General features: G+C 44.2%; 2 protein-coding genes across 8 annotated transcripts in view; one reads left to right on the forward strand and one right to left on the reverse strand.

Annotated features, from left to right (window-relative positions):
• ano3 (anoctamin 3) overlaps positions 1-3,480 on the forward strand; it is a 111,428-nt gene extending 107,948 nt beyond the window's left edge. For all 7 annotated transcript variants that reach the window (XM_069181812.1, XM_069181814.1, XM_069181813.1 and 4 more), the window contains one exon: positions 150-3,480. In XM_069181812.1, the coding sequence (XP_069037913.1) occupies positions 150-332 (183 nt within the window). In that variant the 3' untranslated portion in view covers positions 333-3,480. The remainder of the gene's footprint in view (positions 1-149) is intronic.
• Positions 3,481-5,811: 2,331 nt separating this feature from the next.
• slc5a12 (solute carrier family 5 member 12) lies at positions 5,812-19,344 on the reverse strand. Its single transcript, XM_006642723.3, has 15 exons — positions 18,629-19,344; positions 17,891-17,956; positions 16,919-16,970; positions 16,547-16,614; positions 16,018-16,172; positions 15,785-15,925; positions 14,871-15,000; positions 13,974-14,062; positions 12,913-13,025; positions 12,456-12,523; positions 12,057-12,143; positions 10,401-10,579; positions 9,025-9,128; positions 8,378-8,502; positions 5,812-7,904 (listed from the first exon to the last, which is right to left on the reverse strand). The coding sequence occupies exons 1-15, from the start codon at positions 18,980-18,982 to the stop codon at positions 7,737-7,739; spliced, it is 1,899 nt and encodes a 632-aa protein (XP_006642786.2). The 5' UTR covers positions 18,983-19,344; the 3' UTR covers positions 5,812-7,736.
• Between the last annotated feature and the right edge of the window lie 817 nt (positions 19,345-20,161).

Consider the following 20,161-nt stretch of genomic DNA (forward strand, 5'->3'; position numbering starts at 1 on the left):
CAATCAGAGGAGAGCGTGTGTCAGGTGCAGGCAGTATTTGTTTGCCAAGGCAGCAACGGGAATTTAACCCGACAGCAGGAATAAAGAAAATGACAAGGAGAGAACAGATAATGCGGTCATGTCTAACAAGGATTTGTGTTTGGTTCCAGCACCTGGTGTTCGGGATCAAGTCTTTCATTGCCTACCTAATCCCAGACATGCCCAAGGACCTGTGTGACCGCATGAGGCGGGAGAAGTACCTGGTCCAGGAGATGATGTACGAGGCGGAGCTGGAGCACCTCCAGAAGGAGCGGAAGAGGAACGGGAAGCGCTGTCACCACGAATGGCCTTAGCTGGAGCCCTTTTCCGAGACGCCGAGCCAAGCGGCAGCGCCCCAGGGGTCCCGCGGTCGCAGGGGGTCTCTAGCCTGCTGGGAGGCCTGCATTAGAAGGCAGGATCTTCCGGGTGAAAGCCGGGGACGCCACCACCCCAGGGGCAGGGGTCAACTGAGCTCGCCGCGGACCAGGGGTCCCCCAATTCGCATTCCCCGTTCGCCTTCTTGGAGAACTGACAAGAAGCGAGCAATCTACGGAGCAGTCCGGAAAACATGCCTTAGGCCACGGGTATTAGTTCATTCAACACAGTCACCACCTGTCACCTCACCAAGCGCAGACACAAACAACTTGGAGATCTGTTCAGAAAGGACAAATAAATGAACGAACTGGGTTGAGAAATTGAGCACAACATGCTTGACGGATGTTTCTATGCTTCTGTTCTTTCCTGCGTTTTATTTTTAAAAGGAAGACTTCGGACGTGCGTGACCCGACGTTGAACTAATGCTCGTTATTCTTATTTTTTTAGTGCTAGCCCCCCGAGCTACTGTAAGTCCCGCGGGGGACATGTCTTGCCTGTGCAATCTCAGTGCTTTGAAGGATGACCTGTGCAATTTCGAAATGTTTCCTATGCATATCAAGGGCTGTAGGACAGCGCTGTGTACAGTACAGTCATTTTTAACTTTCCTAGAGGATAACAGTGATCACAGAATGTAGAGACAAAATGGGTGGGTCTTCTACAGTGCAGCTTAATCCTCTGGAGCTCATGTACATTCACACACTCCATTGAAGAGCATCACTCTCATTCACACAACTCAATCCTACCAAAAATATGTATCTTTATGCAAATATATATTGCCCTTCAGTGTGTATATAGCATGCAAGATCATGTTCTATATTGTTTGGAGGTAGCACACACACACACACATATATATACAGTATATAAATATACACAGTATTGGTGTTAAAAGTTCCTTTGTTAAAACAGACGCATGTAGGTTTTTATTCATGGTTAATGTATCTTTGTTAAACCTTTTCTTTTTCTTTGCAGCTCAGGTCTAAAGTTTTTTTCTGTTTGTGCTATGAAGAAGGTGAATGCAGTGGCAGCAAACCAGAGCCACAGACACAGTACTGCACAGCTACAGTGCCCATGCATTTCTTTCATTACGTTAGATATACACTGTGGTGCAAAAAGCTTAGACAGAATCAGAGCCGCAACTTATACAGTATGTGTCATGAGTAACAGCTGCTTGCTAAAGTTATCCTCTGTTGTGACAGTTTTGACTGTAATGCATCTTCGCTTGGGTGAGAAAAAAATGTCTTGCTTGTCATTTAGCGATGTTTAATTCACACTGTTCACAATCTTCAAAAGCTGATCATAACAGCTTTGCCTGGGCAGCCGATAGAAAGTATTGGAGTAGTCACGTTTACCAATCAGATCTGACTCATTTTCAGATGTTCTTCATCGTTAACATCTGCTCCTCAATACACAGCCATAAAGCTAAAAAGCTAAAAGGCTACGTTTTCTACAACAACATAGAGATTTCCAAGATGACACTGATGACACTGCACGAAGGTGCATTGAGTCTGTTTGTCCTACACCCACCTTACAATACCCTCCCGCCTTGGAGTTCTCCTTTGTTGCAGGGGAAATATTGTGCTTTATTACAATATGAAAAACCTGCAGAAAGCTGGTCTGGCACGAACGCCTGCTAATTTAAGGAATCGCTTTAATCCTCAGTCTCCAGCTGTCTGCAGTATGGAACGATGTAATAATGAAGTTCAGCACAATCGGCCTGTCGGGGGAAATAGGCTATTAAGTGGGTCTGTAGCGTCTGAGCCAGATGCACCTTGCCCTGCTGTTCATTGGAAACTGTGTAGGGGGAGCTGTAGGAGACTTTACTCACCCCAGTTTAGATCCAGTGTCCCCCCCCCGTTTCAGATTTTTAATTAATAGGAAAAATGTGCTCATGCAGGCTGTAAGCCACCCCAAACAAATAATTGCACAAGAGCTGACTCTCCAAAGATGTATTATCTGCCCTAGAAGCATAGTCTTGGAAGGGAAGAATTTAAACTCTGGGACGTCTTCTGTTTATCCCATGTTAGCTCAGTTTCGGCCTAAAGACACTTTTCTGTGCAGGTTTGCAGGCTGTCACATGCACACAGTTCATTTAAAGCAAGATGGGTTGCTCTAGGCTCTACGGTTGTATCATTTAACAATTGTACACTGTGCCTATTCACTGTATATGTTTAGAAATATCACTCTTTTAGGAAGCCTTTAAAAAATTATCGTTAGAAGCTTTAGAAGAAGAAATGACATATTTGGAATCACTTTAATCTGTATCCATTCCACCCCTGAATTCCTTTGACTTTTTCCAGTTACCCTAGCAGAAGAGTTACAAAGCTGCAGATGTGAGTTTTAGTTTTCACGGAAAGAATTCACACTGTCAATTGTGGAATTATCTGTAGCACTGTAATGTGAGAGAGGCAGCAGCCTTACAGTGAGTTTTGGTTTCTGCCAATGTTAATGAGCAGCTAGGTTTAACTTAATTTTGACTCTTTCTTTTTGAACAAGAGAGCTGCACATATTTTTGTATCTAATCTTCTTTTAATTAAGATGCTTAAGAACCCTTCTGGGCATACCTCTTGTGAAATTCGTGCCTGAGGATGCTTTGTGTTAAAGCGTAAGTATGGAAACAAAATTTATATTTCTTAGAAAGTCTGAAAGAGAGTGCAGATCAGTTTAGAAGGAAAAGAAATCTTTGAGCCTTATTTGTTTCTGGGTTTTTTTTGCATTTGCAACAAATTCAGGTCCAACTTTACAACAGACATGAATAAAATCTCCAGGTATTTTCTCTGAAGCTCAAGTGAATTCCTTTATTCATGAATTTATACTCATTGCTCCTCTTCTGCCAACATAAAAATGCTATTCTGTCAAAGTGGCATTAATATTTGAGTCTTTGCATAAATAATTTGGATTTGTGTTTGTGTTATATATAGAATATCTTACGTTTCATCTACTATGAAAAGAATACACTAATGTCTTTTACACACAGCTGTATGTGTTCAGAATTATGCATTACTTATGTATAAAATGCAAATTATCTATTAAACACTACACACAGAAGCTCTTCTAGTGAATGTCCTTGGGACTCTGTGTGTTTGCTGATGATGCTGTTTCTGTACTTTATATATTTTTATATTTTTGCATTTAGTAATTGCATGATTATGCATTTTCAAGTCCAGCAAATGTTACTTGCAAAACAAAATAAAAAACAAAGCACTTTATAAGAATGTTTTTGTCTTTCAAATAATAGTTCCATTTTCCAAGTGTATTCTGATTCCCAGAACATAACTGAATGTGAACAAAAGGAGACTATTGTACCCAAATGCAACAGTTTCGCAAAGCTTTAAGAAATTGTACAACAGGGGAAAAAAAATCAAATATTTTTGTATTTGGACTTAATTATCTATAGGATTATCAAATATTTCATATAAAAATCTCATGTTACATATTTCATTCAATACAAATTCATTTAGTAGACCTAAATGAGTTAACAGTATTGGGCAAAGTATTTAATCAACATTCAATAACCAATCAAAAGATACTGTATTTAGTATTCTACAGTTGGATAATATCCCCCCTTTCCTATACACACGCACAAAACCCACTCTGACCTTTTCCCTTGCAGCTCAGATAGTAACTATTTTATCTTTTTAGGGATTAATATATTGTACATTACTCGTGTAAAGTATAGTTGCAGTTTCCCAATGTGGCCAGCAGAGGGTACTGTCTCACACTTTCATGCAGGTCATGTTGAGTACAGAGTTTTGCGTCCGATGATGGATTTAAACTTTAGAGTATCACTGTACCTTTGATCAATCACCAGTCCTGGTACTGTTACGTCTCACCCCTGAATCAGTTTGTGCAGAACACTTTTCCACTTAATCAAGCTGTTTGTGTAATGCTGCAGTTTCATGGGATGAAATGTGCTCTCTCCATGCAGGGATTGCAGGCTCTGCTCTCTTGGGTAATCAAACAAATGACTTGAGAAACTGCTCAAAAGTATAAAAACTGATAATTAAGAGGATCTGAACTGCTCATCTGTTAACAATTTTGGATCTTTGGTAGAAGATGTTTGGTCTACCTACGATCTAGACAGGCTGTGGTTTGACTCCTGTAGTTTAACTGTCCTGTAACTAAGCCACATCTGCTTAAAGCACCTTAGAGAAATCTAGAGAAACACTTTCTGACACTGAAATGCTCTTGTTGTTTTAATGGGAAAAAAACCTAAAGGTCTACCACTCTGGTCAGATTTATTCACACACAAGTGGGCTGTGGACTGTTTCTGAACAGATCTTTCCTGTTTTCAGCTGGTGTAAATTGGACAGTGCAGATAACAATAATAATTATAATTATAATTAATTACACTTATATAGCGCTTTTCTGGACACTCCACCACCACCAATGTGCAGCCCCACCTGGATGATGCGACGGCAGCCATAGTGCGCCAGAACGCTCCCCACACACCAGCTCTCAGTGGGGAGGAGAGCAGATCTTATGATCGCATACGCAATTATTTCAGTCCAATCTGTAGTGTTCACAGCACCAGCCTTTACATTTATGTCTTCAAAAGGAATGATCAGGCATACGGCTGTTTTGTTTTTGAATCAGGTGGTGTTGGATTTAATTGGGAAATCACTTTCTGGGTGATAACACAGATGAACTCCAAATCACTGTCTTCAGCCAGTTTGCACAGTTGCACTGAAGTGTAAACTTTCTATACGAGGACTATAGGATGAAGAGTCTACGTACACTATTTTAAAATTCTTTCTATTGGGCAATTGACATTCCTCAAGCCTTAAGTTTAAATTTAATTTGCCCGTTGTGCATCCTGCTATTCAATTTTCCCTTCCCAGATAGATCATCCACATTTTCCAACAGTTTTAAAATATCAGTCTGGTCAGACAATCTGCATTCGATAGATCTGCTCCTGTGATGATAGGCCTCTTGCGGTTTAAATAGAAGGGGGTTGATTGGAGTGGAGCACAGAAAATGTGGTCTGGTCTAAATGAAATAGACTCTTGTACAATTTGTCTTGCTTTTCTAAGGAAGGGGCAGGACAGAGTGAATTGCTACAGCCACAGGGGATGAATGAGCATGTTTAACAGAGAGCAAGCAATCCCAGATTCGAACCCTTTCCACCGAGAAATGATAATGAGGTCAGGGACTGTAGAAGAGTCTTCTTACGCTCTGAGGTTGATGCTTGTGACTCTATGAGATGTACAAACAATGAATAGTGCCTACTTCATCCTTGTTTACATGTAAAAAGGTGTAACTAATTATCTGTAAGATAAAGCATTTGGATATCACTTTCTTCTGTAATAAAGCAATGATTGTATCTTTTAAATAGTACACCCTGTGCATACTGCTGTCTTCTTCTTGTTTCTTAGCTTCCTTCTGCTTCTACATATAAGTATATATACACACACATTGTGATACTTAAAAAAAATCTTTATTTCAATAATAGAATAATCATTTACAAGGCTCAGAAATGCAATGCAATGCGAGCATTGCACTTTGTCCAAATAGCTGAATGAGCCCATTTATCACTACATATAGCATTTACAGCACCCAAGATAAATCCAGATTACTGTCCATTAAATAGTAGAAACGATAAAATAGCTTATCACAATCATAAAGTATCCTGGGTTGAAGGGCATCCCATAGCCCTGATCCTGGAGGAACACTGTCTGCTGCTTTTCACTCCAGCTGAGCTCTGTCTCCAGTGCTAACTGAAGACATCATTGACCTGTTCACTTATTTAGACTGTTATCTTGTTTCCTTAGTCAGTAGGGAGTGTCAAAAATGCCCAACTTCAAGGGAACTCTTTCCAACAACTTAAACACACAGCCTCTTCTCAATTTGCTTGTGGTTATGTCTGACCAAACTGCTCTGAATAGGTGCCAAATTAAGATGAGCCGACAAGACTGGGAGCTACACTGTATCACACACACCCACTGTAGGAGTGACAGTATTCGACTTGCCCACAGTGGGAGTGACACTGTATCACACACACACACTGTAGGAGTGACAGTATTCGACGTGCCCACAGTGGGAGTGACACTGTATCAGACATTATTTCAGTCCAATCTGTGGTGTTTACAGCCTTCATATTTATGTCACAGTAGGAGTGACTCTATAAGACATGTCCACAGTAGGAATGACTCTATAGCAGATTTGCCCACAGTATGAGTGACTCTATAAGACAGGCCCACAGTGGGAGTGGCTCTATACGACATGCCCACAGTAGGAGTGAGTCTATAGCAGACTTGGCCACAGTGGGAGTGACTCTATAGCAGACTTGCCCACAGTGGGAGTGACTCTATAAGACATGCCCACAGTAGGAGTGACTCTATAGCAGACATGCCCACAGTGGGAGTGGCTCTATAAGACATGCCCACAGTAAGAGTGACTCTATAGCAGATTTGCACACAGTAGGAGTGACTCTATAAGACAGGCCCACAGTAGGAGTGACTCTATACGACATGCACACAGTAAGAGTGACTCTATAGCAGACATGCCCACAGTGGGAGTGACTCTATAGCAGACATGCCCACAGTGGGAGTGACTCTATAGCAGACATGCCCACAGTAGGAGTGACTCTATAAGACATGTCCACAGTAGGAGTGACTCAATAGCAGATTTGCACACAGTAGGAGTGACTCTATAAGATAGGCCCACAGTAGGAGTGACTCTATACGACATGCCCACAGTAGGAGTGAGTCTATAGCAGACTTGGCCACAGTAGGAGTGACTCTATAAGACATGTCCACAGTAGGAGTGACTCAATAGCAAATTTGCACACAGTAGGAGTGACTCTATAAGATATGTCCACAGTAGGAGTGACTCTATAAGACATGTCCACAGTAGGAGTGACTCAATAGCAGACTTGTCCACAGTGGGAGTGACTCTATACGACATGTCCACAGTGGGAGTGACACTGTATCAGACTTTCCCACTCTATATCAGAAATGCCCATAGAGTGAGTGGCACTGTATCAGACGTGCCCACGATGCGCATTTTCTCCTTCTGCTGAGTTACATTTTAGGCAACAAACCTGAATCTAGGCAGTTCTCATACTAGGAGAACGGTACAGAATTGATGTCCAGTATAAATCTCATTTGACCTCTTAGAACTTGTAAGGAGCAAAAAGCAGGAGACAAAGTGTTACAGTCCTGAACCAAGATTAGAAACCACTACACTACTGCTGGAATTAAAAATTACTTGTGTCTACAAAAAATCTAGGCATGTGCTCTACAAAACTGTCTTTTTCCCTCCCCATGCCCTATTAAGAATATGACTTTTTAAATAAATTAAAGATAAGACTTTAGTAAAATAATATTATAAATATCAGCAATGCCCTAAAAGTATGTATCCTTGGTAAATCCAGCATTTATGTAGGCTTTGTCCTCTGGGCTGGAGCTGGATGAAATCTCTCTGGGGTCTTTGCTAAGCCCATTCACCTGGTCTCTTGGCTGTCCCTGTTTCATTGCCAGGGCGTCGCTGGAGACAAAGTTTTTGCTGAAGTCCTGCAGGCACAAACAGACTTTAATGAGCACTGTGCCCAAGACAGAGAACTTCAGCTCAAGGTCATGAAGAGGGGGGTAGCAACAAGGGGGCTCAGCAATTGCCCTCTTATCACTGGCCAATACTGAGACCACTGGGGTTGAAAATGCATTGCATGGAGATAAACCTTATGGATTGCAGCCAAAAATTCTGGTGGTTACAGGGGCAGAGCTTTTCAAAGCTATAGAGATGAAGCATGCAATTACTCTGTCAGATCTGCAAGACCTAAAAACTGCTGCTTTATACCAGATGCCGACATCTTGTTGAAGCCTTTAACCTTTAATCCTATGACATTACAGTACATTATGGGAAATAGATATGTGCAGAACTCTACTAAAGCGTGTCATATGTGACAATAACGCAGGCCAGCTCTTTTCCACTGCCTGCCCCTGCTTCTCCATGTGTGACATGCTTCATTGGAAACGAAATAACTTACCACAGTCTCTTCATCATGCGGCACCCCACACCAGCACAGCGTTTTGCATTTTTCAGACCAGAAACAGAAGAGGTTGCACACTGGCCGGATCAACAAAGGCTTGACATCTTTACCCCTCTGGGGGCCTGAAACAAAAGAAAAACCGCAGGCTCATAAACTGTCTCGCAAGCCTCGCTGCCGTCTAAACTGGAAAGAATGCGCATGACTTCAGACTCTGTTTCGCGGGCCAGGCTGTAAAAACCAAAGCACTCCCTCCCTGGCAATGCCAGCTGTCCTTTCTTAGGAGGGTGAAGCCCTGCAGCCTGTTAAATCGACGAATGTTCCAAAAAACGTGACAGGTTGTAAAAACTGAAAAGAAAAGATTTGATGGATTTTGATCAGCCGGCTGCCTACTGAAGGTATAGATCCCACAGAGCATCTCCTGGGATGCCGTACTGTTATTTATCCTAAAGTGCTTTAATTACAACAGCAATAAGAACAACAGGAAAAGTAGACAATGAACATTGTACCTGAGAGATCTGAACTTCGCCTGTTCTATTTATCCACACTGATGTCAATCAGGAAGAACTGCTGCCGTACCTAGAGTTGTACATAGTGCCGTACTGTAGCACCTGTAGCACCTGTTTTTGTGTAGTGAGCACACACACCTGTTACAAGACTGATCAGCAGGCCTGCTGTCATGGTGGCCAGCCAGCCCACAGCACTGTAATACAGGTAAGACATGGAGTACCAGGAATCCGCAAGGGCAGGCCTAGGGAGGTCAGAGAGGCAGTTTAAAGGCTGTCCACATCACAGTACAATATGTACAATAAAGGAGCACCAAGCCATGATGAAAGATTTAGGTATTTATTGAGAACTTTGCTTATAAAAATGTAATTAAGTTGCAGATGCTGAAGGTTGTATTTTCTGACACACTTGGCCGCTTGTTGAGCTGCCCGGACTGTCATGCTTTTCCAAGCTTAACCCTCCGCTGATTTTATTTCATTTTTTTATATTTCCCGAGTTTTTTAACGGGAGCTAATAAAATGATCTAGAAACCGCATTGTTGGAGTAGTAAAGTCTAGTGGGATTATAAAAAAATTGCACCAGTTAACGTGCTTATTTCCTGGATTCAAACATGTAGGCGATGTTAAGATAAGGGCACCGATTAGTGAAGAGCTGAAGTGAGAGATTAGTCTCGCTGAAACAAACACCTGTCTTCCATTAACTGGTGTTTTGCGCCTGTGTAAGATCTGGGCTTTTTCATTGGCTCATTCAGGGTCACATGACTGGCCTGGGAGAAAGCGCTAAAGGTTTCTCAGAGGAGCTGACTTCCTCGTTTTCCTTTGACTTTAAGGTATGTTTTTAAATTAGTGCTTTCTTCAATTGCAGGCACCGGTTATTTAACTGTATATGTGCCTGTATCTAGAATTGATGAGACTCATACAGTTCACAGACTTTTACGAATGTTAAAACAAACTAATTTGTGAGTTTATAAGGGTTGTTACACTAATTTAGATGTGTGTTGTACCTTGCACAAAGGAGATTAAGGGAGCCCTGATCTAAATTTCCTGAAAAGGCACTGGCATATGGCAAACCCATAGGGTTACTTAACAGTGAAATGAGGAGCAGGGAGTACAAGCAGATATTGACAGGACTGAAAATGGAAACCATTCCTCTCCTCAAAGGATTGTGTGTGTCTGAAACAAGATATCACAGGCCATTCATCTTGCTGAAGCATATCCCCAGGGATTCTGCAAGACGCAATAGGATGAGATCCTTAGATCAATAAACTACCAGGAATAAAATCAAGCAGGGTGGACTAAGTGGACTTGTCTTGTTTGAAAACATTTCTGTCTTCTTGAGCCCTAATGCACAAGGGATCTGACTCTGTGTTCCAGATTCTTTCCATTCTCACGCTGACAGGAGCTGAAAGCTGAATCGTGCCCAGCTATGTCCTGCGCTGACTCAGTGGGGGGATAGGGGGGTGGATCCTGTGACTGCAGCTGTGGGTTTTGCACACAGTTCCTTGGTGGACGGGTACCTTTCCGGTGCCAGCGATGGGGCCAGAGTGGTCAGGATGTCCGAGGTGTTCAGGGGGACACATCCGCTGGTGTTGAGAGGCAAAGGCATGGTCTTCCCAGGAAGAGCTGGGTGCACGAAGGCCCCAATTCCCGCCCAGAACGACAGGGTGATCCCTACGGCCAGGCCTCCCACCGCGCCCTGTAGAGAAGACAGCAGCTGACGCCCCCAGCAGGCCGGACACGGAAGGGTACCGCCTTTACTGGTGCTCACACACTCCTGTTGCTGTCACGGACGTCCAAAGGGACTAACCGTGGGGAGCAGGAGAGCGGGAAAAGACCCATATGCGTAGCGGCGAGACGGGAAAAGGGCCCGGGCTCATTAGTGCAAAGAGTTCAGGAATGCCGTATAGAAACCTATGCCCTCAGGGATCGGACGTGGGGCGCCCTGGTGCTCGGCGGGTCTCAGGACATCCGAACATCAATGCTGAGCGAGGACAGAGTGCAAGACCCGGAAATATATAGCCCAAGGGAAAGAGAGGGACAGGAAGGACAGCAGACTGGAAACTAGGGACAGGATAGAGAAGGAGCGCCCTCTGGCTACAGAGGGCGTGACAGTTGCCTTCCGAGGTCTAGAGTCAGACTAGAGAGCTGCTTCTCCACACTGTTTCTCCTCACGCTAACCTGAGATGAGATCAGCTTGACAGGGACTCCTATTTAGCAAATTGTTGTGTTGGCACGTTTTTGTTTTGTTTTGTTACTGTGATTCCACGGACTAACAGGCACAAAGCCCAGCACAGGCCCCAGGGAAACATGGGCATAGTTGCTTTTCCCATGAAAGATTGCAGGCAGTATTTTTGGCAGACGAAACAAGCCATAGAAATTTTGAAAAAAGCTTGTGTCGTTTCTATAAATCTGCAGCACTTCTGTGCTAAGACGCTATGATTCATTCTAGTAACACAAACTCAAACATGTAACATTTCATGTGTCTTACCAAGATTGTTATGCAATAACTCAGTGTAGAATGGAGAAATATTTAAACATTTGCAGCCGATTAGTTGTTTCTTTCCTGCCTGTTCACAGATAAGTCTGGGTTTCAATTGATTAAACTGTTTTTTGTAAAATGCAGATGGATGCTAAAATGCTGATTTCTTTGATGACCAAGTTGGATAAAGGTCACATGAGCATTCTAAAGCAGTGGCTGTCTGCTGGTTTTCATCCCCTTAAATCTCAATTTCTAGTGACTGATGCTGTAAACTAATGTTTGCATGTTCAGCGTTTACTTGTTTCTGCACTTGGTTTTGAAGATACTCTCCTTTCACACATCATCAGCTTACAGACCTTTCCTCTTTACTTGATCATTTACAGTGCGCTCCCTTATTTCTGCCCCAGCAGCTATTAATAAGTGATCATAAGACTGTATCATCAACAGGAGGGAATGACACTGTACCAGACACTGTCACGGTGAGCTTTTTGTCCCTTCTGCAGAGGTCCACATGGCTATACTTAGGGAAACACACCCTGAATGAGGGTATTTCTGAAACTCTCTGAAAGAAGAAACGGGTGCAGGATTGATACCACTAACACATCCCACTCCCAGGTATCACACACAAATCCAGGGTTGGAAACTTTTTTTTTTCTAAAGTGTGGTTTGTAAGGAAAACGTAGTTCAAACTCACCATCCAGTTTGTGCAGGGGAGCAGGATTCCCAAGGAGAAAAGACCCAGCATCGGGCCTCCACACATCCCATGAATGCTCAGAGCAGCCTGGATCGAGTTTCAGGGCAAAGGACAGTGAGCTTTGCGGCCTGTAGCCTGACAGTCTCAGAGAAACCCTATTAATGCAGGAATGCTCCACTGTTCAACGTGCAATCCGCTGTCTAGATAACTGATCACCACAACTGTATGGTGCTGCACAGATTATGATGCTGCTCTACGGTATTTGTAACGAAGCATTTACGGTACAATGCTGGACAGACAAATCCACGATGCCTGTATGATTTGTTAAAAGCCCGCATGTCAACAGCCAAGTCTGTGGAAAAGAAGTGGATGGACGCTGCGATTCGGAGACGAGGTTACCTGTACTACTCCACCCATGTAGGCAGCAGCCACGGCCATCGTGGTACAGGCTACCCCAAACACCACACCTGCAGGTTCGAAGAGTGGGTAACACAGAGAAAGACGCTGAATGAAATGTGTCATTTTCGGTTAGCATGACCTACATTAGGGTCCAGACTGGACTACAGCTCACCTGTACGTTTTAGACCGTACTGTGTATTTCCGACAGCAGCTGCTCTCTGACTGTGCTTACGTTGCTCAAACTGGCTCACTCCCTCAACACCCTGGGCTCTGCTGCTTTGTTTTCTTTAAGCTGCTCCCTGTTCCTGATCCTGTCCTACCCTTCTCTGGATTGTCTCTGTCTCGGCTTTGCCTGCTATTTGCCAACTAGTTCCAACCTGGTGCCACTGATAAATTTCTTTCTGTGTCGTTATTTCACACTTCATATATTTGGTTGGTGTTTTTTTTTCCCACTTACACAGCCCTTTGCTGATCCAGGTGCTGCATCTGTCCGTCAGGTTGTTAAAACAGTACTTGACAAAATCTTCGTAGGTCACGGTCGCGAGGGCATTAATGCTGGCGGCCACAGTACTGTGAAAAACGCAAAGAGTTGACTGTACAGTATAACATGGCTTGTAATACTTGATATTCCTGTTTCTCTGGGTAACAATACCAGGTCCCAGAGAGCCATCTAGACCAATATTCTGGTTTTCATTTCACCATCAGCTCTTGGTGAATTCAGATGACTTAATAATCAATTCAATTAATTGGTTTCCTCTGTTTATAAGTCTTTGTGCCCTGTGGAATTTGTTACCAACAGGCCTCAATAAGGCTGTGGTTGTCCATGATCAGGATTGGGTAGCACCCCTCTTAATTAACTCCCAGGTACAGCCGGTTTTCTTTTCCATCCTTTCCTGAGCTCTTCCTAAAGTGAGATTGGTGTGTAAAGTGGGATCTTAAACTGGATATCCAATTCTCCCTTTACCTACAGTAGGAGATTACAGTTAAAATGAAATGTTCTTTGGGGTATTTAAATATAAGGTGAATATATTTAAAGGTGTCAGACTCCATTATTGCAGCATTGGCAGAAGAACAGGGAGTTCTGTGGTTCTTAAATGCCCTTGAGAGCTATAGGTGTTTGCCCTCTGGGATGATGTAATATCCATTTTGATTAAACCAGGTGGGTATTCTACACATTTTGGCTTGTGTAAAATGGAAGTGCATTGTCTGATGTTTTGTTGGTGTTCTGGGCCGCACTCGGGAGCCCCTTGATTAAGGGCTGGATCCAGGTAACCAGTAGCATGAGCTCACTGCCAAGGCTCTGCTGTGAAAAACACAAACCTCTGAACGTTTTTTTTTTAACCCCAGGGGTAACACTGAACCTGTGGCCAACGCTGAGTGAGATCAGTCTGCTGGCTAATACACTCTCGTGCACCAGATGACCTCCGTGCACTTGAGCGTGTGCTCTCCGAGCCTCCACGCCAGATTCTCCCGACCTTTTCGTGGCTTGGGTGCTGTGCCACAGGCGGGTGCACGCACCTCAGAGTCCCGCTGAAAGCGCAGGCCACAAACAGGCCTGGGAGCCCAGGCAGGTGTCCAAGGATGTCCATGACAAAATAAGGCATGAGCTGCAGGAGGGAGAGAGGACGCTCAGAGCGGGCAATGGGGGATGGGGTTCCCTTTCTGATAAGGGTTCCCCGAGCCCCAATCCACACCTGTTACCTGGAACGTGCAGGAATTGTTCTGCTCTTCAAATTACCATACATCTTCATCTTCGCTGATCTTCTCCACTTACCCATGGAAACCAGCAGCACTACATAACAAGAGAGCTTTGACTTCATACAATTACGTTTTAAAATCATACAAGTGTGTTTTTGTAGTGTAAGCCTTTAAAGATCACCTTGGTTAAGGGTTTTAGCCATTGGACTATACATTGGCTGGATTTTAGCCTAGAGTCCGAGAAGCCAGTGGTTATCGCCGAGATAAGGGCGTTCCTGTATCTCAGAACTCGAGCTCCTTTTTTTAAACCGACAGATGATCCTTGACAATAAAGTGTAAATTGCCCAAAGAGACGGATCTGCTTTTGCTTCCTTTTCAATGTGTGGAGTAATAGATTTTTTTTAATAGGTAATAGATTTTTTCGTATTTAGAAAACCGCGGTGGAATTAAATCCTCTTCATTATAAGCAGTCAGATTAATATTGGGTATGTAAACTACAGCTTCATTTAAGACTACTTGCAAATGAATGGGAAAGAACTATTTTTTCAGGTATTTAGAAACAAATGCATTTCACAGCGCCTGTGATGAGTCTGTTACTGACATCAAGGCACGCACTGAAATGCAATCAAACATCCGGTCAGTTATCGTTATTGACCAGTCTTGCCTTCTTTTGACTGTAAGTTTAACAGCTGTACAAAAAAACATCCTCTGGAATACCTGATCTGGCGCTGACACGAAGCCTGCAGTCCAGGGGTCACAGTCCATATAGAAACTGTACATGATGAGTCCAGAGAAAACTGCGCAGACCAGGATCACCAGCAGCCCAAGCAGGTTGAAATACAAAGCGCTGGGGATTAGAGCAGACACCACAGAACAGAAGCATGTGAAGGATTTTCGGTGATTCTTTATGTTTCAGTGACATTAACTAATTACGTGGCCCTGTGCAGAAGGATTACTGGGGCCAGTAGGGGGTGCTCACCCTGCGGTCTATTTGTGTCCTCATTCCCCAGTACAGTGACGGGGACACTATACTGTAAAAAGGCGTCGTCCTTCAGATGAGACATAAAACCGAGGTCCTGACTCTCTGTGGTCATTAAAAATCCCCGGGTGTTTCTTGAAAAGAGTAGGGGTGTTACCCAGGTGTCCTGGCCAAATTTCCCCCTGGCCTTTACCAGTCATGGCCTCCTAATAACCCCCTCTCTGAACTGGCTTCATCACTCTGCTCTCCTCCCCACTGAGAGCTGGTGTGTGTGAGAGGACTGGAGCATCATCCAGGTGGGGCTGCACACTGGTGGTGGTACCTGCAAAGCGCTTTGAGTAGAGTGTCCAGAAAAGCACTATATAAGTGTAAGCAATTATTATTATTACATTTTTTATTTGATTTATTTAGATGTTTCTCAAATTTGCCCTCTGATCTTATCCCATAACGCCCACGCGCACATCCTGTCAACCAATGTTTCCAAAGAAAAAAAGAGGTGTTTTAAGTGCTATGAAAGCAGAAGCAATACAGAATGAAAAAAGTTTCCCTGCTGGCTCAGGACAAGCATTCTACATATGATTCTGACTCCTCTCTTGTGCTCTGTGGCCTGTGGTATCAGATGGTCATTGATAAAAAAAAAAGCATTTCTCACAGTTTGGCTTGTTTCTCCGACTTGCAGGAGATGCACCTCTGGATGGTGGACTGGTTAACCCCGTATATTCCCAACCAGGTGAAGGTTCCTCCAACAGTTATGGTCCAGAAGGTGTGTCTCCTCAGCGGGTCAAGATCAAAGCTGAGAGCACAGAGATGAGGTTTATCAGTAGCTGAAGGAAGTTGTGCCAGTGGTCTTCTGTGTTTGTTTGTTTGGCCTGTTCTTCTACTCACTCAAAGATTTCCAGTCTGGATCCCTCCTGGGCCTTCTGCCACACAACAGCGGTTCCCCCACTTTTTATGGTTCCTTGAATCAGAACTGTGAGGAAGCCCATCAGCATCACCACCATCTGAAAGGCGTCTGTCCACACCACGGCCTTCAGCCCCCCCTGTCAATCACACACAGTCAGGTCTGCTGTGCAGCTGCTGCCTCACATTAGAGGGGAGTCCTCTAGATTCTGCCACCCGGAACTGCAAAACGCACAAATCTACAACAGCCAAGACTCTGTATGATTTTTATGCTTTTTGTTTTTTGTTATGTGCAAGCACCCTTTGTAAACCCAGACTTACTTCGTATTATTTCCCACTCTCTTTTTGGTTTTGAATTTACAGAAATGCCCACCCCCCTATTAAGCTGGTGGGGAGCTGGTGGCGGTGTTTGTGGAAAATTAGCTCATTGAGGTCCTGAAGGGATTTCGACGTTGTGCGTTTTGAGATTTTTAGGAAATGAAGTGGCATTAAAGACAAGGTGAGTAGTAGTTACCAGTGTGCAGTAAAAGGTACAGACAACTCCTGTAGCAGCTATGGAGCCCCACAGATTGAAGCCAGTCACTGCAAAGGAAACAGTGGAAAAGACAAGTGTTTCAGGGCATATCTCTCTCTTGAAGAACAATGCTTAATTGACACAACTAGTCAGTGCTTAGTGCTTAACATGTCAAGGCCCAAACCTTGTAAAAGATACAGTCCTTGGCAAGCCTATCATGTTTTCTGTAACTGCAATCAAGCTTGGGTTGCTCCTTACTCAAACATGATAGATCGCAAAATAATTGACTAGAGGCCCTTCTGGATTCTGCTTCCCAATGGTCATGAAGGAACTATCAGTAAGTTAAAACCCCTGAGTCTGCCAATTGCTTACCTTGATTCAGAGCCAGAGCAGGGGCATAAACCACAACTCCAGTGTACAGAATCTGTAGGCAGAGTGAAATTAGAAGGAGTCAAGACACTGGAGTTTTTATAGGTCTTTCTTCACACATTAAGGGTTAGTGTAGCATTGAGTCAAGGGGTCTCCTGGCCTCCTAGCTGCATGGTTTGGGGTTGACATCCCTGCTGCGCTCGCTGCTGTTTTTACCTGTGGTCAAAGTAACATGACTCCAACCTTACAAGCAGTTACAATCCTGGTGGTAGCCTGCAGTGAAGGGGGAGCCTCCCTACTCCCCTACTCCCACTGCAGAGCCACGATAATCTCTACCCTGCCCTGATGAACCTCTAGGCTCGGGCTACACAACTCCCGTCCTTGAGGACCAGATGATCACTGGTCTTTCTCCCATCTGAACCCTTCATGAACCCAATTAAACTCATTATTTGCTCATTTGGACCAGTTGAAAGCCCTTCTGTGTGTCACTGGCGTCCAAAGGGACTAACCGTGGGGAGCAGGAGAGCGGAAAAAGACCCATATGCGTAGCGGCGAGACGGGAAAGAGGCCCGGGCTCATTAGTGCAAAGAGTTCAGGAATGCCGTATAGAAACCTATGCCCTCAGGGAGCGGACGTGGGGCGCCCTGGCGCTAGGCGGGTCTCAGGACATCCGAACGTCAATGCTGAGCAAGGACAGAGTGCAAGACCCGGAAATATATAGCCCAAGGGAAAGAGAGGGACCGGAAGGACAGCAGACCGGAAACTAGGGACAGGACAGAGAAGGAGTGCCCTCTGGCTGCAGAGGGCGTGACACTGTGCTCTTAAGAAGCTGGAGATATAGAGAGACCGACTGTACAACACCCCCTGGACAGTGGCCCGCTGAGGACCAGAGCTGAGCCTCCCTGGTCTAGGCTGGAGCACAGCCCTTATTGGCCTTCTCCACACATGGGCCATCATTTCCTCAGAAGGACCTACCGTCTGCACCACGTAGATGAGTGTAGCTGCCATGCGGACGGTCCTACTGAACCTCAGCTCCAGATACTGGGAAAAAGATGAGAAATTGTCATATTAACTGTCTCAGACCGACTATGTCGCAGCAGTTCTTTGTGAGTGGAGATTAAATATCTGAGTGGCTATTGACTGAACGATTCATTTTTGTTTTATAATGCGACCGCACGTCTGTGCAACAAAGTTAAAATTGAAGGATTATGTTCAATTTCGATATCTGTCAAATGGAGGTTTGGGACAGTCTCAATGACATGTTCTTTTCCTCTCTCCTCTTTCCCCTTGTATCATCTGACTGGCCTGGCTATGTATATAATGCGAAGAATAATCAGATTCACGTGTTTTCTACTCTGGAAGTTCTCGGGGAACATGTTTTATGATATATTGCTCTGGCTCAGATTTTATTCTCTAAAACAATGACAAGATAAAGTTCATTAGCTGGACCTTCAATCTTTGTCCATGTAGTTGGAGATAAAGGACCCAAGAACAAATGCCAAAACTGATTCTGATGAATCAACAATGTGGCATGAGTTGCTCATCAGCTTCATCATTGTTTCACACTTTCTTTATACAAAATCAAGGACTTGGACTGGCCTTGGTTTTCGGGAAAGCCCAGATGCCCTGCGTTTTTTAACCGAAAATGAAGACGGCCTCGCTCTGCAGACAGTCATGGCAAAACGTGAGAAAAAGGAAAGGACATTGGATTACCTCATACGTGCTGGTGATCCCAGATCTATAAAAGACCGGGACAAAGAGCTCTGCAGTCATAATGACCATTATGGTGTAGGCAATGCCGAAGATGATGAAGGATGCCCCAAAACGATACACGTCCGAGGGGGTCCCCAGCACTGTGACAGCGGACATGAAGCTGGCCGTCAGAGACAGGGCCACTGGACCGCAGGTCATCTGCTTGCCCCCCACCAGGAACTCCCTGGAGCTGACCTTCTTCCTCTCCTTGACCGCAAAGAAGATCCCGATCCCAGACGAGATCACAAACAAGGCGGCGAACACCACATAGTCCCACACTTGGAAAACGCCCACCCCAGGATCCTCGAACATCATGGTCAATGTGTGTGCGGGGAGGGGAGTCAAACCAGGAGACGAGATGAGATAGATCGAGCAGGACCTCTGTTACTGTAGGTGCCCCTTTATCTGTTCACTGGCATCCTCTAAAGGTATCAGTCCTCAGTCCTTCGAGGAGAGGCTGGTTAGGTCTTTCACCAGGAGTGAAGCTTCAGATGGAGAGGAAGAGCTTGTCCTCAGGGAGGTACAGCAAAAGATCTCATGCAATGTACTTGGAAAGCGCCTGGAAAGAATAGTTCTGCATTTCACAAAGTGCCGTCACGAGTGCCCCATCCTTCCCTGAAGACTGTATCCCTTGCACACTGCAATGCTTTATGTAGTCCCAGTGATGAGGTTAAAGTGCTGGAAATGCTTTTCAGTGATGGGATAAGCGTAGGAGATAACCTCCCATTCCCCCCCGCTCTTGAGCTCAGAAGGGCAGCAGCTAGTTAAAGATTACACAGGAAAGTGTAAGAAAAAAAACGTCTCTGACCTATCAAAATTCACAGCATCCCGCTGTGATCAAGAGCTGAGTACGGTGGCTGATAAGAAATGTCATTTTTCACTTTGTTGTCGCTGATTCATGTTGTTCCTTTCTCCTTCAGGGGGATTCCGTATCTGTCATCGATCTGTCTGAAGTTAGATCGACAAAGACTGCTCCTCAGTTCGGAGATCATACATATAACGATGTGCTTAACCCCTTCACAACCTCCTGCGGACTTCTAAAGCTCTGATAACTTGTCAAATAAGTATAAATTTATCTTTGTAGAAGAGGTATACTGACATACTGTAGATTGTTCTTTTGTGTACTTACACCACAGTGCCGTATGGTAATTACTCTTCTAAATCTTTTATTAGTTACTCATATAAAAGACCGTTGCACCTGAATCACAGTGAGACAGATGTGACCAATGACAACATGGTACACTCTGGCATTTGCTTGATAGTCACTGTAAACTACCAAAAACAGAACAGCTCCTGAGGCTAACAGAAGACTATATATGTGTGGATTTTGGATGTTTGGATGTTTATATTTTGGTTTTTGCAGCTAGGAATGGTTTCAGACTTTTTAAGAACATAAGAAAGGTACAGTAACAAACAAGAGGACTTCATGGGGACCATCTGGCCTATTTGGTACTTAGAAGTTAACTGATTAGTTGTGCAGCCTGTTCCATATAC

Source organism: Lepisosteus oculatus, chromosome 21 (genome assembly GCF_040954835.1).
Source record: "Lepisosteus oculatus isolate fLepOcu1 chromosome 21, fLepOcu1.hap2, whole genome shotgun sequence".
NCBI lineage: Eukaryota > Metazoa > Chordata > Actinopteri > Semionotiformes > Lepisosteidae > Lepisosteus > Lepisosteus oculatus.

Excerpts from the sequence above, each read along its gene's own strand:
- slc5a12 (XM_006642723.3), bottom strand. The coding sequence starts at position 18,982 with ATGATGTTCGAGGATCCTGGGGTGGGCGTTTTCCAAGTGTGGGACTAT. Across the intron at positions 16,615-16,918 it reads TGCTCTGGCTCTGAATCAAG|TGACTGGCTTCAATCTGTGG; the intron begins GTAAGCAATTGG and ends TTTCCTTTGCAG. Across the intron at positions 9,129-10,400 it reads CCATCGCTGGCACCGGAAAG|GCCTGCCCTTGCGGATTCCT; the intron begins GTACCCGTCCAC and ends TGACCTCCCTAG.